At 37.5% G+C, this 19,568-nt stretch overlaps 1 protein-coding gene across 2 annotated transcripts; it reads left to right on the top strand.

The window, feature by feature from the left end:
* The first annotated feature begins 1,033 nt into the window (after window positions 1-1,033).
* On the top strand, window positions 1,034-9,370 carry LOC115918255. 2 transcript variants are annotated; one of them, XM_030977780.1, is made up of 3 exons: window positions 1,034-1,529; window positions 2,056-8,763; window positions 9,290-9,370. In XM_030977780.1, exon 2 carries the CDS (start codon window positions 3,291-3,293, stop codon window positions 8,049-8,051), a length of 4,761 nt encoding a protein of 1,586 aa, XP_030833640.1. In that variant the 5' UTR covers window positions 1,034-1,529; window positions 2,056-3,290; the 3' UTR covers window positions 8,052-8,763; window positions 9,290-9,370. The 2 variants fall into 2 exon arrangements, with proteins under 2 accessions (XP_030833640.1, XP_030833641.1); XM_030977781.1 differs by lacking the exon at window positions 1,034-1,529 and having other exon boundaries at window positions 1,877-8,763.
* The last annotated feature ends 10,198 nt before the right edge of the window (window positions 9,371-19,568 follow it).

The raw sequence follows: 19,568 nt of genomic DNA, 5'->3' as shown, positions 1-19,568 counted from the left end.
TATCCATCATATCTTCATGATGCATGAGCAAAGGTCATTCATATTCATATCACATATACTTCAGGTCAAGGGTCAACAAGTCATGTCATCAAAGGTCACATAAAGGTCATGACGCGCACGTACGCGCGCGTCAAAATTTTAAAATGCTCAAAATCACTTAACTATTAAACGAGAGTACGAATTAGGTCATTTTAAGCATTTCAAAATTCTCCGTCCGTACTTGTCCCCGCGCGCGGTGCGCGCGCTCACAATGCGCGGAAAAGGTCAAATTTAATTTGTGTACATGATTTAGATTCCTCTTACCGTAAATGACAATTTACATTAATTTCAGTCACTCTTGACCTTTCATAAAACCGTGAGCACGCGTCAAAGTTCAAATTCCGCGCGTGCTGCTATGGGCAATATAATGTAAATTTGATCAAAAACATGCTACTTTATAAATCGAAATAGCTCTTCAGATAGTGTATTGACCCCCAATTTTTATATCATGGTTGGAGAAAGCATGAGTTGGAGATATGATTTCATACCACCCTGACTCGTACAAAGTGAAATAAAGTCATCATATTGGCATCCAAACTCAAACAAATGTATTTTGTTGATGACGTCATTTTTGTCTTTGTTTAATTGAGGTTATCTCACTTATCGGTGATCAATTTTCTCCCAGATTTTGATATGTTGTAGCTGAGATAATTCTCTATCAGAAATAAGTTATTTATTTTTCATTTAGATGACATCATCATAGTGAAATATTCGATTAAAGGTGACAATGCATAATTTGTCATATTTGCGTGTTATGTCTATGGGAGGTCACTTTTTTCAAAACATGAATCTGCATGACAAGGTGTTTTGACCAGTATCTCGGTTGTTTTTCAACAGTTTTCTCCCAAATTTTAGTATGTTGTAGCTGAGACTATTTGCCATTTAAATATTTCCTTATTTTTTCAATCAGATGTCAGGATCATGCTTGTGCTCATCATCATCATTAACATTATCGTTTTTATCATCATATAACATTATCATTATCATCATTGTGGCTGCCGCCAGAATTTGTCATTAGTATTTTTAATTTTTGTTCATAGCACCACCTATTTTACATGTGCATCGCCCTTTAAGTAATTTCTCTTTGTTACTTAAGAAAGATTTACAGCGCATGCCTAGCGCGGGTCAATGTCAATAAAAGGCCTACAAACACATTTTTAGTACGCACGAGAAAATAGTTCCATACATTCAAGCATAAGAAATAAGTTATTATCATTAATTATGTACTGAAATGTAAAGTAATGTTCATTGAAATGCGAATAACATTAGTAAATTCTGTCAAAACTAAATCGTTGGTTGTTTTAAGTAAAATTCCAGTTGGACAAATTATTTGATATCCGTGTGCCGATAAGTTCGGTGAACGCGTTGACCCTTGGCTTTTCTGAATTACGACCTGGCCCAAGCAATACGTGTTTTGTGGGGTCTTCAAGAAACGCCAAAGTTTCAAGGTATATTTTGCTGCCCAAGGATGGAAAAGTCCTGCCAACGAGGTATGTTATTGCAGAAATGTATTTAGAACAATTTTATATTACTTACATGATCTATCAGTTTGTAATTTTGATACATTATAAGTGTTTTTTCATGTTGTGATTAGTAGCGTTCAGTGAGCTAGTTTTCCACACACGTGAGATTGTTTACATCTAACGCTAAATTATGGAAAGCCATTTGAATATTTCATGTTTGAGTAATTATTCATGAATAAGAATTCTCTGTAAATCAGTAGCATATAAAACTTGCTTTTATATTCATAGTCTTAACTAGTATGCTCTTAATGCATGTTTATCAAATTTCTTGTAAGAGACTTGTAGCTCATATCATAAATGTTTTATCATGAACCCTTTTTATACTTATTTTGACAAATCATATTTGTATGAACAACTCTCGTTAAGAACATCTATCTGGTTTATCAACTCTTTAAATTGACAAGTAATCTGTATATTTACTTGTGTATATATATTTGTATCTTTCGCACGGTATTTATTATTCTGTGCTATTTTATACTTTTTATGTTCACAGTTTTCACGGCACTGTTCATCACTGTTACTTTGTTTTGACAATCGTTAAGTCAAATAAAGACATTCGTCACCAGAAAATGAACATCCGTTTCAACGTTGAGTTATTTTGATCCTGCGGCAGCAACAGTGAAAACTCGGATGGACATGACACCTGAGAAATCCATAATTGGATCAACTACTCAAGCCAAATATTTGATGTGATGTCTGGAACTGCATTCGTCCTCACCTGGCCACTAAGGAAGCTGACGAGGAACTCGGCAAGACACGGGCAATCAAACGGCTTGGAGGTTGATCATCGCTCAAGGATGTCAGGTTCATTTTCATCAAAATAATTGAAGATTGAAATCAAAGAAAGAACACTAGAACATTTATATGCGATTGAAATTTCTCGTTTGGAAACTTAAGCAATAAACAAGCTAAAGATTGATTTAGGCTTGCATATCAACTTCTCGAGAGAATTTCAGATTTAAAACCTTTAAGATCTCTAACAGAGTCTTGGTTCGTATCCCAGAATTGTAACAGCTATTTATTCTGATTTGTTTGGATAACGTAATTTAAAACAACATAAGATTTGATTCCCTTATGATGTTTGGGATTTAAATTTTCAGCTAAGATTATAATTTTCTTAAAATACTTATCTAACGAGTGGAGATAAGTTTACAGAATTTGTTATGTGTATGTAACATCTCATCAAGAATAACCTTGTGTGTGCACTTATAGATGATTTTGAGACAAAATAACATGATCAAGTTCATTTGAAAGGATATTTTTTTATTAAGATTGAAAAAATTTCTAAACTAAAAAGAAACTGATTACCGATAGTGTTTTCCTTTAAGAACAAGGGAACAAAAGGTCATAATAATTTGAAATTGATTAGAAATCGGGTTACCTTGTTGATATTGGAATTGATTTGGATTCATGATAATATCATTAATTCTATGCTACGTTTGATATTTTTATTATTTCAAAGCTTGAATGTATCGAATTGTATGTCCTGCGTAGCGCTGTGTTTTTATCGTGCCCGAATTGAGATTTGGGTTAAAGCAGTTATCTTTGCTATTTGTTATCAGCTACTGCCATTTGCTGTTACCAGCCCACTCCCACACGCCCATTTCTATTTCACTTCCAAACTTTGATTCAAATTCAAACTTCAAATTTCGGTCAAGATTATTTAAATTTGATCTCAAACACTGATTTTCTCGTTGGTTTATTTACCTCAAAAATATATCGTTCAATATGGAAGGGCAACAACCAACTGAAAATAACTTGACTACTGACTCGACTAACTTACCTCCTGAAACACTTCGCCGCTCCACTCGTCCTGTCAAATTGACAGAGAAAGCATTGCAGAATAAAGAAGACGACCTTCAAGGTAAGTTTTTTGTTGAACATATAGATTTGCATTCGATCATACAATCTACTCGAAATAGCTTATTGTCTCAAAACATTGATGGTGATAGCTTAGCAGTGAATAAGCTTGACATTACTGCTAGGCTCAATTCTTTGAAGGAGATATTTGTTGAGCTAAAAAGGCTCAATGAAGACTCCATTGATGATGAGGTTATTGAGGCAATGGATGAATCTTCTATTTCTGTTCGTAATATCTTATCGGATATTGATAAGGTATCCAACATGTCTTCTTCTAGACAACCATCAATTCGGTTGGCGCACTCAACACAATCACGACTCTCGAGGACATCTTCCAGATCGTCACGACGAGTTGCAGTCGCAGCAGAAGCCGCTGCATTACAAGAAGAGCTTACAGCCCAGAAGCTTCAAAATGAACGGGAAAAGGAGCTCGAAAGAATGGAACTTGAGGAAGAAATGAGGAGGAAGCAAGTAGTTTTCAAAATGTCCGAGCTGAAAAGACAACTAGAAGAGGAAAGACTACAAGGCAAGCTCAAGGCACAAGAAGCAATTATGAGAGTCTACGATGAAGAAGATGGAACCAGCACAGTCTCTTCTTCATCCTCGCGTGGAGGTAAAACTGTTGTCAAAAAGATCGAAGATCAGCCAAATCCAACTGATGTGATCCCAAGGGCATCTCCCAAGTTAGAAAGCAAATTGATTGATGAACCAGCCTCCATCGTGTCACAGCAAGCGCAAGTAGTGCTTGATCCCCAAGCTCCGATGTTCCAGCCAAGATCACCAGTTTTAGATCTCGCTGATGCCTTGGCTCAGAGTCGTCTACCCGTTCCGGAGCCGCCAATATTCACTGGAGACCCACTCCAATATCCAGATTGGGTGTCGGCTTTCACTACTCTGGTAGAGCGAAGAGGCATCCCTCCTGGTGAAAAAATTCACTACCTTCGAAGGTATCTTGGTGGTCCAGCAAAGGAGGCAGTCAGTGGCTACTTTCTCCTGAGGTCAGAAAATGCATTTGAGCAAGCAAAGAGCACCCTTCAAAAGAGGTTTGGCAATCCATTTGCTATTGCTGAAGCCTTTCGGACAAAGTTGGATGTGTGGCCCAAGATAACCAGCAAGGATCACAATGGGCTGCAGCGGTTTGCAGACTTCCTTCAACAGTGTCTGGTAGCCAAGGCTGAGATTGTCGATCTCAACATTCTGGATGATATACGAGAGATCAACCGAATGGTTGCTCGACTACCAGATCATATCGTCCATAGATGGAATCGCTCGGTGGCACAGACAAAAAGGGAGCGACTTTGTTATCCTAGGTTTGCTGACTTCGTTTCTTTCATTGGGAACGAAGCAGACATTGCTAATGATCCTCTGCTCACTGTGGATGTTGGCAAGACTAGAGAGAGAAAACAGGAAACCGCAGTCTCAAAACGGGTAACCCTCTCTACGTCTGGCTCAACTTCACAGAAGCAATGTCTGTTGTGCAAGAGACAACATCATTCCCTGAATGACTGTCGGGAATTCCTTCGGAAAGACATGTCCCAGAGAAAGGATTTCATCAAAAATGAAAGACTTTGCTATGGCTGTCTTGAAAAAGGCCATATGTCTAAATATTGCCAAAGCAGACTGGTCTGCAAGAAGTGCAGTAAAAGGCATCCAAGCTGCCTTCATGAGGACCAAAGAGATTCGAACAAGGCCAACTTGGCATCAAGCCAACCGAAGGAAGCTCAAACCGCATCGACCTCAAATCCTCAAGCTGTAACGCACAAAGTACAAGGCGATGAACGTAGTGACCTTACATCAATGATTGTGCCTGTGTACCTTTCTAGTACAGAGAGGCCTGACAAGGAGGTTCTAGTGTATGCACTACTAGACTCCATGTCAAACACCACCTTCCTTTCCGAAGATGTCGGCCAAGACCTGGATGTACAATCCCAGCCTGCCACATTGTCGTTGACAACTTTGACAGATGAGATATCGATCTCAACCTTCAAGTATGACAATCTTCGTGTCAGAGGTTTTTATTCCTCGGAGAAAATTCGTCTACCCTCCACATTTACTAGGCAGTCTATCCCTCTGGACGACAGTCATATCCCGACTCCAGAAACTGCCTCCAAGTGGCCTCATCTCGTGTGTGTGCAGGATATGATAGCGCCAAAACAAGACTGTCCTGTCGGTCTTCTGATTGGCTACAATTGTGCACAGGCCCTTGCTCCTCTGACGTCAGTCCGAGGCCAAAATGGTGAGCCGTATGCTGTCCAAACAGACCTTGGTTGGAGTATTGTTGGAGGTCAGTCTGACTTGTCCAACAGCTTCGATTCGTTTGGCCACACATACAGGACAGTCAGCATGAAGGTAGAGGCCCCGATCGATATCAAGAAGGTGACATTCGCTTACCAGTCTCCCTTAAAGGAAGCGACTGCATCGGATTTCCTTCAGCTCATGGAAAGGGACTTCCAAGAAGCTGAACAAGCTGATGCAATGTCACAAAATGACAAAAAATTCATTCAAGTTGTCACCGAAGGTTTACGCCAGAGAGAGGATGGGTTCTATGAGATGCCTCTTCCATTCAAGAAAGGACCGCCATCTCTTCCGAACAATCGACAGGCTGCTTTGGGTCGATTAGCAGGTCTCAAGAAACAGTTCCTGAAGAAACCTGAATATCACAGTCACTACAAGGTATTCATGAAGGAGATCTTGGCACGCGGTGATGCAGAGATGGTCGGTGATAGTAGTGACAAAGGCTTGTGGTATATTCCTCACCATGGGGTATATCACCCTAAGAAGCCTGGCAAGGTCAGGGTTGTATTCGATTGTAGCGCCAGGTATCTTGGGACAAGCCTCAATGACCATCTCCTGCAAGGCCCTGACTTGATTAATCCTCTCATCGGTGTCCTGTTGAGATTTCGCCAAGGTCCTGTGGCATTCATGTGCGATGTGGAGAAGATGTACCACCAGTTTAAGGTTGCAGATCCACATCAAAACTATCTGCGTTTCTTGTGGTGGGAGGATGGGGATCTCTCCAAGACCCCAGTAGATCATAGGATGAAGGTCCACCTCTTTGGGGCAACCTCATCTCCGGGCTGTGCCAACTTTGGCTTAAAACAGATTGCGGAGGACCACAAGAAACTCGGTGACCGTGCAGCCAACTTCCTCAAGAGGAACTTTTATGTCGATGATGGCCTAAAAAGCATGTCTTCTGAACAGGAAGCAGCTGTGCTAATCAAGGACGCAACTCAAATGTGTGCTAAAGGCAATCTACGTCTGCACAAATTTGTGTGCAATAGCAAGGACGTAACCAGCACCATTCCAAAATCGGAACGTGCCACTGTCACGAATGCAAGTGTTCAGCTAGGTGAACAAACCTCACCAATCGAAAGAGCTCTTGGGCTTCAGTGGTGCGTCAGTTCTGATGAGTTCTGCTTCCGACTTACTCTGAAGGATCAACCCCTCACTCGACGAGGTATTCTAGCTTCAGTTGCGTCTGTATATGATCCCCTTGGTCTCATTGCACCAGTTGTCCTTGCTGGCAGAATGATTCTGCAGGAAATGTGCAAACAAAAGATGGATTGGGATCATCCCGTTCCTGACTATCTTCGGACAAGATGGGAAATATGGAGACAGGAGATCCTGAAGCTAGAAACTGCAAAGATTCCTCGCTGCTTCCAGCCCAAAGATTTCGGAGAGGCTGAGGAAGTGGAATTGCACCACTTCTCAGATGCCTCATTATCTGGATATGGACAATGTTCATATGTCAGATTACGAAATCAAAGGGGACAAGTCCACTGCTCTCTTGCCATGGCAAAGGCGAGAGTAGCACCGCTCAAGCAGTCTACCGTCCCCAGACTGGAGCTTCAGGCAGCAACCTTATCTGCCAAGGTTGCAAAAATACTGAATAAGGAGCTAGACTACAGCTCAGTCAAGAATATCTTCTGGACCGACTCCAAGGTTGTTCTGGGTTACCTGTACAACCAGTCTAAGCGCTTCCACATGTTCGTTGCGAACAGAGTGGATTGTATTCTGAGAACCACAAGTTGTAGTCAGTGGAATTATGTTACTAGCGGTGATAATCCAGCTGACTACGCATCACGTGGACTGACAACAGAGGAACTTCTTTCGTCAAACTGGTTAGGAGGACCAGACTTCCTTTGGGAAAGTGAAGTTGCTAAGCAAGATGTCACACTAGAGGTTTCTCCTGACGACGTTGAAGTGAAGTCTTCGACAGTACATACAGTAATGTCAAAGACCAAGATTTCAACCTTTACGTCATTTGAAGATAGGTTGAACCGCTTCGCCATGTTGGACAGCGCTATTAGAGCGGTAGCTGTACTAGTGAGGTGTTGTTACAGGCGCAAGGGACATGACATAGATGATGTTGAGATCAAAAGAGTCGCTGAGAGAAATCTCCTGCATGCTGTCCAGAAAGAAGCCATTTGTCGGACAGATTGGAGAGTTGCGAGAGTCATGGAAACAATGTCCAGTGATGATGGTCTAGTCCGGAAGGTGCGACTTCTCATGGCGACCCCAGACTTGGACAAAAAAGGTAAGCCAGTAAATAAGAGGACAACTCTTGAAAGGCCAGTACACAAACTGGTAGTTTTGATCCGCAGCACCGACAAGGCGATTGAAGACTAAGCTTGACTTTAATAGCTGACATTCACTTTTACCCAGACAAATGGCTTTGACTAACCTGGACTTTCATCCTGCCCTGACATTCTAAGAAATATTTTCTCAATTTGGGGAAGACCATTTGTATTTATAAATTTTGCAAGTCGGTCAATTCCTTGTTTTGTTTCAAATAGATAGTTTTGTTGTTTGAAAAATCAGTTAGATGATTTGGGTGGGAGTGTGGCTGCCGCCAGAATTTGTCATTAGTATTTTTAATTTTTGTTCATAGCACCACCTATTTTACATGTGCATCGCCCTTTAAGTAATTTCTCTTTGTTACTTAAGAAAGATTTACAGCGCATGCCTAGCGCGGGTCAATGTCAATAAAAGGCCTACAAACACATTTTTAGTACGCACGAGAAAATAGTTCCATACATTCAAGCATAAGAAATAAGTTATTATCATTAATTATGTACTGAAATGTAAAGTAATGTTCATTGAAATGCGAATAACATTAGTAAATTCTGTCAAAACTAAATCGTTGGTTGTTTTAAGTAAAATTCCAGTTGGACAAATTATTTGATATCCGTGTGCCGATAAGTTCGGTGAACGCGTTGACCCTTGGCTTTTCTGAATTACGACCTGGCCCAAGCAATACGTGTTTTGTGGGGTCTTCAAGAAACGCCAAAGTTTCAAGGTATATTTTGCTGCCCAAGGATGGAAAAGTCCTGCCAACGAGGTATGTTATTGCAGAAATGTATTTAGAACAATTTTATATTACTTACATGATCTATCAGTTTGTAATTTTGATACATTATAAGTGTTTTTTCATGTTGTGATTAGTAGCGTTCAGTGAGCTAGTTTTCCACACACGTGAGATTGTTTACATCTAACGCTAAATTATGGAAAGCCATTTGAATATTTCATGTTTGAGTAATTATTCATGAATAAGAATTCTCTGTAAATCAGTAGCATATAAAACTTGCTTTTATATTCATAGTCTTAACTAGTATGCTCTTAATGCATGTTTATCAAATTTCTTGTAAGAGACTTGTAGCTCATATCATAAATGTTTTATCATGAACCCTTTTTATACTTATTTTGACAAATCATATTTGTATGAACAACTCTCGTTAAGAACATCTATCTGGTTTATCAACTCTTTAAATTGACAAGTAATCTGTATATTTACTTGTGTATATATATTTGTATCTTTCGCACGGTATTTATTATTCTGTGCTATTTTATACTTTTTATGTTCACAGTTTTCACGGCACTGTTCATCACTGTTACTTTGTTTTGACAATCGTTAAGTCAAATAAAGACATTCGTCACCAGAAAATGAACATCCGTTTCAACGTTGAGTTATTTTGATCCTGCGGCAGCAACAATCATCATCACCTTTACTATCATGATCATCATCATGGTCATCATGATCATCATTGTTTACATGTCTATATAACTTCTCCCATTCTCAATTCTATCATAAGACTTAGACAGACCACCTTATTCGTCTTCGTGACGAATTAAATTTCTAGTTAGGTGGTCTGTTGTCAACAGACCACCTATTGATTTCGTCAGAATTTTCTTTCTTTATTATTATTATTATTTATTTTTATTTCTTCCCGTTTTTTGTTTATCGGTTAACTCAAGATCGGTTGTGTTAATTTCTTTCAATTTTGACACAGTCATAGGTCATTGTCATGAGACGTGACAGGAACATTTTCAAGGTCATCAGGTCATCGTGACGTCATCCAGGCGCCATTTTGTGAAATCACGTTATCCATCATATCTTCATGATGCATCAGCAAAGGTCATTCATATTCATATCACATATACTTTAGGTCAAGGGTCAACAGGTCATGTCATCAAAGGTCACATAAAGGTCATGACGCGCGCGTATGTGCGCGTCAAAATTTAAAATTGCTCAAAATCACTAAACTATTAAACGAGAGTACGAATCAGGTCATTTTAAGCATTTCAAAATTTTCCGTCCGTAAGTGTCCCCGCGCGCGGTGTGCGCGTTCACAGCGCGCGGAAAAGGTCAAATTCAAAATGTTTACATGATTTGGATTCCTCTTAACGTAATTGACAATTAACATTAATTTTAGTCACTCTTCATATTTCATAAGGCCGTGAGCGTGCGTCAAAGTTCAAAATCCGCGCGTACTGCTATGGGCAATATAATGCAAATTTTATCAAAAACATGCCATTTTAAAAATCGAAATAGCTCTTCAGATAGTCCATTGACCCCCATTTTTTATATCATGGTTGGAGAAAGCATGAGTTGGAGATATGATTTCATACCACCCTGACTCGTACAAAGTAAAATAAAGTCATCATATTGGCATCTAAACTCAAACAAATGTATTTTGTTGATGACGTCATTTTTGTCTTTGTTTATTTGAGATTATCTCACTTATCGGTGATCGATCTTCTCCCAGATTTTGATATGTTGTAGCTGCGATAATTCTCTATCAGAAATATGTTATTTATTTTTCTTTTAGATGACGTCATCATAGTTAAATATTCGATTAAAAGTGACAATGCATAATTTGTCATATTTACGTGTTATGTCTATGGGAGGTCAATTTCTTCAAAACATGAATCTGCATGACAAAGTGTTTTGACCAGGATCTCGATTGTTATTCAATAGTTTTCTCCCAAATTTTAGTATGTTGTAGCTGAGACTATTTGCTATCTAAATATTTCCTCAATTTTTTAAATCAGTTGTCAGGATCATGCTTTTGCTCATCATCATCATTAACTTTATCGTTTTTATCGTCATATAACATTATCATTATCATCATCACCTTTACTATCATGATCATCACCATGTTCATCATGATCATCATTGTTTACATGTCTATATAACTTCTCCCATTCTCAAATCTATCATAAGACTTAGACAGACCACCTTATTCGTCTTCGTGACGAATTAAATTCTAGTTAGGTGGTCTGTTATCAACAGACCACCTATTGATTTCGTCAGAATTTTCTTTCTTTATTTATTATTTATTTATTTTTATTTATTTCTCCACTTTTTTGTGTATCCGATTTCTCAATATCCATCCACCCAATTTCTCTCAATTTTGACACAGTCATAGGTCATCATTATGAGACGTGACAGGAACATTTTCAAGGTCATCAAATTATCGTGACGTCATCCAGGCGCCATTTTGTGAAATCACATTATCCATCATATCTTCATGACGCGTCATCAAAGGTCATTCATATTAATATAACATATACTTCAGGTCAAGGGTCAACAGGTCATGTCATCAAAGGTCACATAAAGGTCATGACGCGCGCGTATGTGCGCGTCAAAATTTTAAATTGCTCAAAATCACTTAACTATTAAACGAGAGTACGAATCAGGTCATTTTAAGCATTTCAAAATTTTCCGTCCGTTTGTGTCCCCGCGCGCGGTGTGCGCGCTCACAGCGCGCGGAAAAGGTCAAATTCAAAATGTTTACATGATTTGGATTCCTCCCAACGTAATTGACAATTTACATTAATTTCAGTCACTCTTCATATTTCATAAGGCCGTGAGCGTGCGTCAAAGTTCAAAATCCGCGCGTGCTGCTATGGGTAATATAATGCAAATTTGATCAAAAACATGCCATTTTAAAAATCGAAATAGCTCTTCAGATAGTCCATCGACCCCCAATTTTTATATCATGGTTGGAGAAAGCATGAGTTGGAGATATGATTTCATACCCCCCTGACTCGTACAAAGTGAAACAAAGTCATCATATTTGCATCTAAACTCAAACAAATGTATTTTGTTGATGACGTCATTTTTGTCTTTGTTTAATTGAGATTATCTCACTTATCGGTGATCGATTTTCTCCCACATTTTGATATGTTGTAGCTGAGATAATTCTCTATCATAATTATGCCATTTATTTTTCATTTTAATGACGTCATCATAGTTAAATATTCGATTAAAGGCGACAATGCATAATTTGTTATATTTGCGTGTTATGTCTATGGGAGGTCACTTTTTTCAAAACATGAATCTGCATGACAATGTGTTTTGACCAGTATCTCAGTTATTATACAACAGTTTTCTCCCAAATCTTAGTATGTTGTAGCTGAGACTATTTGCTATCTAAATATTTCCTTATTTTTTCAATCAGATGTCAGGATCATGCTCATGCTCATCATCATCATCAATATCATCATCGTCATCATCATCATCAATGTCACCATCATCAACATCATCATGATCATGATCATTATCATCATCATCATCACCTTTACTATCATGATCATCATCATGTTTATCATGATCATCATTGTTTACATGTCTATATAACTTCTCCCATTCTCAAATCTACCATAAGACTTAGACAGACCACCTTAATCGTCTTCGTGACGATTTAAATTCTAGTTAGGTGGTCTGTCGTTTTCGACAGATCACCTATTGTTTTCGTCAGAATTTTCTTTCTTTATTTATTTATTTATTATTATTATTATTTATTTTTATTTCTTCCCGTTTTTTGTTTATCGGTTAACTCAAGATCGGTTGTTTTAATTTCTTTCAATTTTGACACAGTCATAGGTCATTGTCATGAGACGTGACAGGAACATTTTCAAGGTCATCAGGTTATCGTGACGTCATCCAGGCGCCATTTTGTGAAATCACGTTATCCATCATATCTTCGTGATGCATAAGCAAAGGTCATTCATATTCATATCACATATACTTCAGGTCAAGGGTCAACAGGTCATGTCATCAAAGGTCACATAAAGTTCACGACGCGCGCGTACGCGTGCGTCAAAATATTAAAATGCTCAAAATCACTTAACTATCAAAGGAGAGTACGAATCAGGTCATTTTAAGCATTTCAACATTTTCCGTCCGTAAGTGTCCCCGCGCGCGTTGCGCGCGCTCACAACGCGCGGAAAAGGTCAAATTCATTTGTTTTACATGATTTATATTCCTCTTACCGTAAATGACAATTTACATTAATTTCAGTCACTCTTGACCTTTCATAAGGCCGTGAGCGCGCGTCAAAGTTCAAAATCCGCGCGTGCTGCTATGGGCACTATAATGCAAATTTGATCAAAAACATCCCATTTTAAAAATCAAAATAGCTCTTCAGATAGTCAATTGACCCCAACTTTTATATCATGGTTGGAAAAAACATGAGTTGGAGATATGATTTCATGTGTCATTTGACCCTCAATTAACTCATGACGCCATCATAATGGCCTCCGAACTCAAAATTTCAATTTGCATATTATGACGTCAACATATTTTTATAAAATTGATTGTATCTCTGTAAATATTAATTCATTTTCTTTCAAATTTTGATATGTTCTACCTGAGAATATTGTCTACAAATGCAGTCTCCACGATATTTCATTTTGACAAGGGCATCATGGCGTATTTTTTGCGATTAAAGCAGGCATGTCAATTTTTCACATTTTGCGTGTATTCTCTATGAGACATGACTTTTTCTCAAAACTGGATTCTACATTCTCGTCTTTCGCGAGCAATATCTCCATCGTTTTATCTTTGTTTATGCTGAGCTTTGAGTATGATGTAGCTGAGAGAATGAGCTATTACGAGTGTGCCCTTTATTTTTCGATCAGATGCCGGGATCATGCTCATATTTCACTTATAAAGTGGGATTTGTGAATTCTATTTTCCGTTTACGTGTAATCTCTATGGGAAATGTTTTGGCATATCGGTAACGCACTTGACTTCCGACCTCGAGGTCCCTGGTTCGAGTCCGGGAGTCTCCAACAATTTTTTTCTTTTCTTTTTAGGTGGTCTGTCAACGACAGATCACCTATTGTTTTCGTCAGAATTTTCTTTCTTTATTATTATTATTATTATTATTTATTTTTATTTATTTTCACACTTTTTTGTTAACAGGATAACTCAAGATCAGTTTAGTCAATTTCGTTCAATTTTGGCACAGTCATAGGTCATTGTCATGAGACATTAGAGTAACATTTTCAAGGTCATCAAGTTTTCATGACGTCATCCAGGCGCCATTTTGTGTTTTTTTTGGTACTTTTTACTCATGATCATATCTTCATAACGGAAAGGCATTTCTCATTCATATTTATCACGATTAAGGTCAATATCCGTCCGGTCAATTTCAGGTCAGAAAACGCGCGCGCATGCGTACGTCCGCGCGTCACCGCGCGCGCAAAAAATAAAAATGCTCAAAATCGTCTCAAATTTTTTTTGCATACGTTTCAGGCCATTTTAAGCATTTTGCAAAAAACGCGCGCACGCACATGCGCGCGCGTTTTCGCGCGTAATTGCTTTTTCCTACATAGAATCGCCAATTTTTTTTCTGTCATCATATTTGACACATTTTTACAAGCATTTTGATACCTTGTTCACCTTTTTCTGACCATTAATAACGGAATGAGCGTCCGTTTAAGATAATTTCCGTGCGTGCGAGCTCTTGTAATACATAGCATACATGGGCAAAAACATGCCTATGCAAAATCCATTGTAGCGCTTTAGGATGCAAAGTGAACCCAATTTTTTTCTCCATATTTTGATAGAGTATGAATTGGAAATATGATTTAATGTCTCATTTGACCCTCAATTAACTCATGACGTCATCATAATGGCCTCCCAACTCAAAATTTCAATTTGCATATTATGACGTCAGTATTGTTCTGGAAAATTGACTGTATCTCTGTAAATATTGATTGATTTTCTTCCAAATTTTGATATGATCTAGCTGAGACAATTTTCTACAAATGTAGTTACCACAATATTTCATTTTGACAAAGGTATCATGGCGTATTTTTGCGATTAAAGGTGGCATGTCAATTTTTCACATTTTGCGTGTATTCTCTATGGGACATGACTTTTTCTCAAAACTGGATTCTACATCCTGTCTTTTGCGAGCAATATCTCCATTTTTTTAGCTTTATTTTCGCTGAGCTTTGAGTATGTTGTAGCTGAGACAATAAGCTATCATAAGTGTGCCCTTTATTTTTTGGTCAGATGCCGGGATCATGCTCATATTTCACTTACAAAGTGGGATTTGTAAATTCTATTTTCCGTTTACGTGTAATCTCTATGGGAAATGTTTTGGTATATCAGTAAGGCACTTGACTTCCGACCTCGAGGTCCCTGGTTCGAGTCCGGGCGTCTCCAACAATTTTTTTTTCTTCACTTTTTTTTCTTTTTGACCTTTCACTCTACCATCTCCTTTGAATATTAAAACACGTACAATCGCAAATAATGTAATAAACAACCATATTTACTTTATTATTACCCTGTTATCACTTGATCCATTACTTTTTGCGTGTAATCCTTATGGGAGATGACTTTTTCTCAAATCTGGATTCTACATTCTTATCTTTTGCGAGCAATATCGCCGTTATTTCGGCTTGGTTTTTGTTGATTTTTGTGTATGTTGTAGCTGAGCCTATATATGCTATCTAAATGTCCCCTCATTTTTTCAATCAGATGTCAGGATCACGCTCATGATCATCATCATGGTTATCATTATCATCATCATGACAATCATGATCATGATCAAGTAGTTTATTTTTGTTCTTTATTTTTATTTATTTGCACACTTTTTTGTTAACAGGATAACTCAAGATCAGTTTTTTTTCCATATTTTGATAGAGTATGAATCGGAGATATGATTTCATGTCTTATTTGACTCTCAATTAACTCATGACGTCATCCGAACTCAAAATTTCAATTTGCATATTATGACGTCAGCATATTTTTGAAAATCGATTGTATCTCTGTAAAAATTAATTGATTTTCTTCCTAATTTTAATATGTTCTAGCTGAGATAATTCTCTACAAATGCAGTCGACACGATATTTCATTTTGACAAAGGAATCATGGCGTATTTTTGCGATTAAAGGAGGCCTGTCAATTTTTCACATTTTTATATGACTTTTTTTTTCAAAACTGGATTCAATATTCCCCTCTTTCGCGAGCAATATCTTCATCGTTTTTTGGTCTATTTCTCCCACAATTTAAGCATGTTATAGCTGATAATATGAGCTATCTTAACTGTGCCTTCCGTTTTTTGATCTGATGTTGAAATCATGTCGAAATTTTCAATTGAAAGTTAAAATAGCGACTATGCCAAGGCCGTTTGTCAGCTTTACATGTATTGTCTAAGGGACATATTTTGGTATATTGGTTAAAGCACTCGACTTCCATTCCGGTGTAATTTTTTTTAAAATTTGCTTTCGTTTCTTATCAGTGATTTTATCATCTTTTTCGACTACTATATCTCGATCTCTCTCTACGCTTTCACCCTCTCCCTCTCTTGCTCTGCCTCCCTCTTGATCTGCTCTAGCTGATGTCTCCCTCGATCTGTCTCTACTCTTTCACCGGCCAGCTCTCCTTTTCCCGCCTTTGGCTCCCGTTCTCCCTCTTATGTCGTATAGGATGTTCCTTAATTTCCTTTACCTCTTTCCTTTGCCCTTTGTATTCTTTTTTCACCCCTTCCAAGTAGCCTATGCATTCTGATTTCTCTTTCATCCCTCGGTCCATCTCATGTATTTTTACATGACTATACCCAGTCTCCTTCCGTCTCCTTATATCTCACCATGTTTCACTTTGATGACGTCATCACAGTGACAATTTTGATTGAATGCGACATGTCAGAATTTTCTTAGTTTGCGTGTCATGCCTATTGGAGGTGACTTTTTCTGAAATCTGCATTAGGACATTCTAGTCTTGTTTGAGCAATATCTCGATTATTTTTTCTCGATTTTCTGCAAGCTTCGAATATGTTGTAGCTGAGAAAATTCTCTACACTTAAGGTCACATTTTTTTTCTATAAATCAGATGTTGGGATCATGGCGATATTCCAACGACAAGATGTGAATTGAAAATCCTATTTTTCGTTTACGTGTAATGTCTATGTGGAGTAAGTTGGAATTCTAGACAACACCGACGCAAAGCCCCTGGACACCAGGTCGAGTTGTCCAGGGTGGGGTGCTTCGGGGGACAGCTCGATCAACTTTTTTTCTCCTCATGATTTCATTATCTAAAATCCCTCATCTTAGATAAATTTGTCATTTTATGTATTAAATATGCTTTTATAAACACCCACCCCTAACCTAACCATAACTCTAACCCGGCGATTGTACGCCTTCGGCTCGTCAAAAATATATTCTCGTTGCAAAAAATATCAGCTTTATTCTTTAGAACAGCTCTCAAAATACTCACAATTTCCATGTTCCCTGTCATGACTGCGTTAATTATAAAAGCATTAATACATAAAATGACAATTTTATCTACGATGAGTTATTGCCAGTTATTCACCCATGTATACGCAATGTTTACGTCTCTAGCTCCCACGGACAAAGAATTGTTTACATGTCAATACATTTCTCTTTCTATATATCTATCTACTCACATCTCGCTTAATTCTTTCTCCTCTCTACTGCTTTGTTTCCCTTCCCTTCTCTTGCTCTATTTCTGTATCTCTCTTTCTACTCTTTCACCCTCTCCCTCTCTTGCTCTGCCTCCCTCTTTTTCTCTTGCTCTGTCTCTCGATCCTTTTCTCTACTCTTTCACCCTCCCCATTTTCAGCCTCTGGCTCTCGTTCTCCCTCTTTTATGTCTTTGGATGTTCCTTAATTTTTGTCAATAAAATCTATTCTTCCTATTTAAAGTCATCATCTTATTGAAAGTCATCATGACAACTTTTACCATAAACAAAAATATTCTTTTCAAAAATAATTCCTAGGTACTGAGCTTCCTTCTCACATTCCTAGATAAATACTTATAAAACAGTACGACATACACAAATCACTCAATTACTACATATCTCATGAAAATGTTTGGAACAAACTGTTTCAATTTTTACTGCACATAAATTATCATTTAAGCTTTATCAAGGTAAACCTTTAAAGTCAAACATAACATTCTTCATCTTATCAACCATTACATGATATCAGAAGATCATGACACAACATAGCTCATATCACTAAATACCAATCCTAGTCAATATACATATAGTTGTATATCCAGAAATCTCAGTTCTCAACCTATGGTTTAATCAACCAAGTTTTATAATGTACAATAAATAATATGACATTCTTACTTTTATCAAGTCATGAGACTTAGATACATTACATTTCTCTTGTATTTGAGTTGAAATCTGCACATGCAATTCTAAACGCAATTCTAAATGCAATTACTAAAACGTGTTTCCAATAATCTGATTTTTTGTTTTAAATGATATTATATAGCACCCGTACTTCAGAACGTTAATATCATGAAAAAGGTTGAGCATGGTTATAAGTCTACAAACACCTTTGAATAAAACCTTTGCTAAAAACAATGCCAACATAGCACAACAATATCATGCTGTGGGATAATTAGCATAAAAACAATCCATGTATAAATATGTATGACATATTCTGCACAAAGTTGAAAACCTATAACATGGCTATACGTCAATGTCCATAGAGTTTGTATATAACCTGTTAATACAAAGTAGAGATTATCAAATGTTCACATCATCACCTGAAGACAATGTCTTTGACTCAAAATTAAACAATTATCCAGCATTAAAGAGCACAACCCATTGTGTTCAGCATCATTAAGCCCTCTCTGATATATTTAGATACATAAGGTGGCTGTCTAATTATCATCTCTTTCTGTTTTTTCTGTTCAAAATGTAGTGAGTAATATTCCTGCACTTGCATAAACTACAATGCGTATATATTGCTGTAATATTTTCTTCTTCATATCAAACTTGTGTAGTGGATTTCATGAATTTCTACAAAACATATGCTCAGGATAATAATTTTGTATGTGCTATCATAGAAAGTTTGATGGGTATACATTTGTGGCTGGGAAGATCAATATAAAATAAATCTCAACATTACATAATCCTGGTAAATGCAATATGTATTCAACAAATGACATTAACAAAATATGTTATTAAACCGTGATACACATCCAATAATTTACAATGGTAGACAGACAAAAGAAATCCATGAGTATAGTGCATTTTACATTCTGCTCATATAATCTGCTGTAACATTATACTGAACCTTCACCGATACAAGCCGAAACCTGTAATCTTGGAGCATGCTCCATCTCATGATTCTCTTATTGTCAAACCTCTTCGCTTGAATATAGAAGAATGGTTTGTGGTCTGTGTGTACTTCAATTCAATACAAATAATATTTTAACTTTTTGATTGCTCGTACTATTGCTAAGCACTTTTTTTCTATTGTTGTGTAATTTTCTTCCTGTGGTAATGACTTGTTACTCGCATAAGCAATCAGGAATTCTTCTCCTGAATGTTACTGCATAAGCCCAGCACCCACATTTACCTTCAATATAAACTGATCCTCGGCATCTTCTGCAGAATCTTGACACACCTTCCTACTCTCTATACACAAATCAAAGCAGCCAGCCACTGACAAGTTAACCTTCTGCCTGAGAAATTATTTGTTGAGAAGATTAATGTGATATTTCTTAAGAACACTACTGACAATGTAGTCATAGTCATACTTTACGCCAGCACAGGGAATGGACCCTTCCATTTCAGCAACAACTTGT

Source organism: Strongylocentrotus purpuratus, unplaced genomic scaffold, assembly GCF_000002235.5.
Source record: "Strongylocentrotus purpuratus isolate Spur 01 unplaced genomic scaffold, Spur_5.0 spur5_scaffold_1, whole genome shotgun sequence".
NCBI lineage: Eukaryota > Metazoa > Echinodermata > Echinoidea > Camarodonta > Strongylocentrotidae > Strongylocentrotus > Strongylocentrotus purpuratus.
The sequence above is the reverse complement of the archived record's forward strand: the minus strand, read 5'-3'. Positions and strand labels throughout refer to the sequence as shown.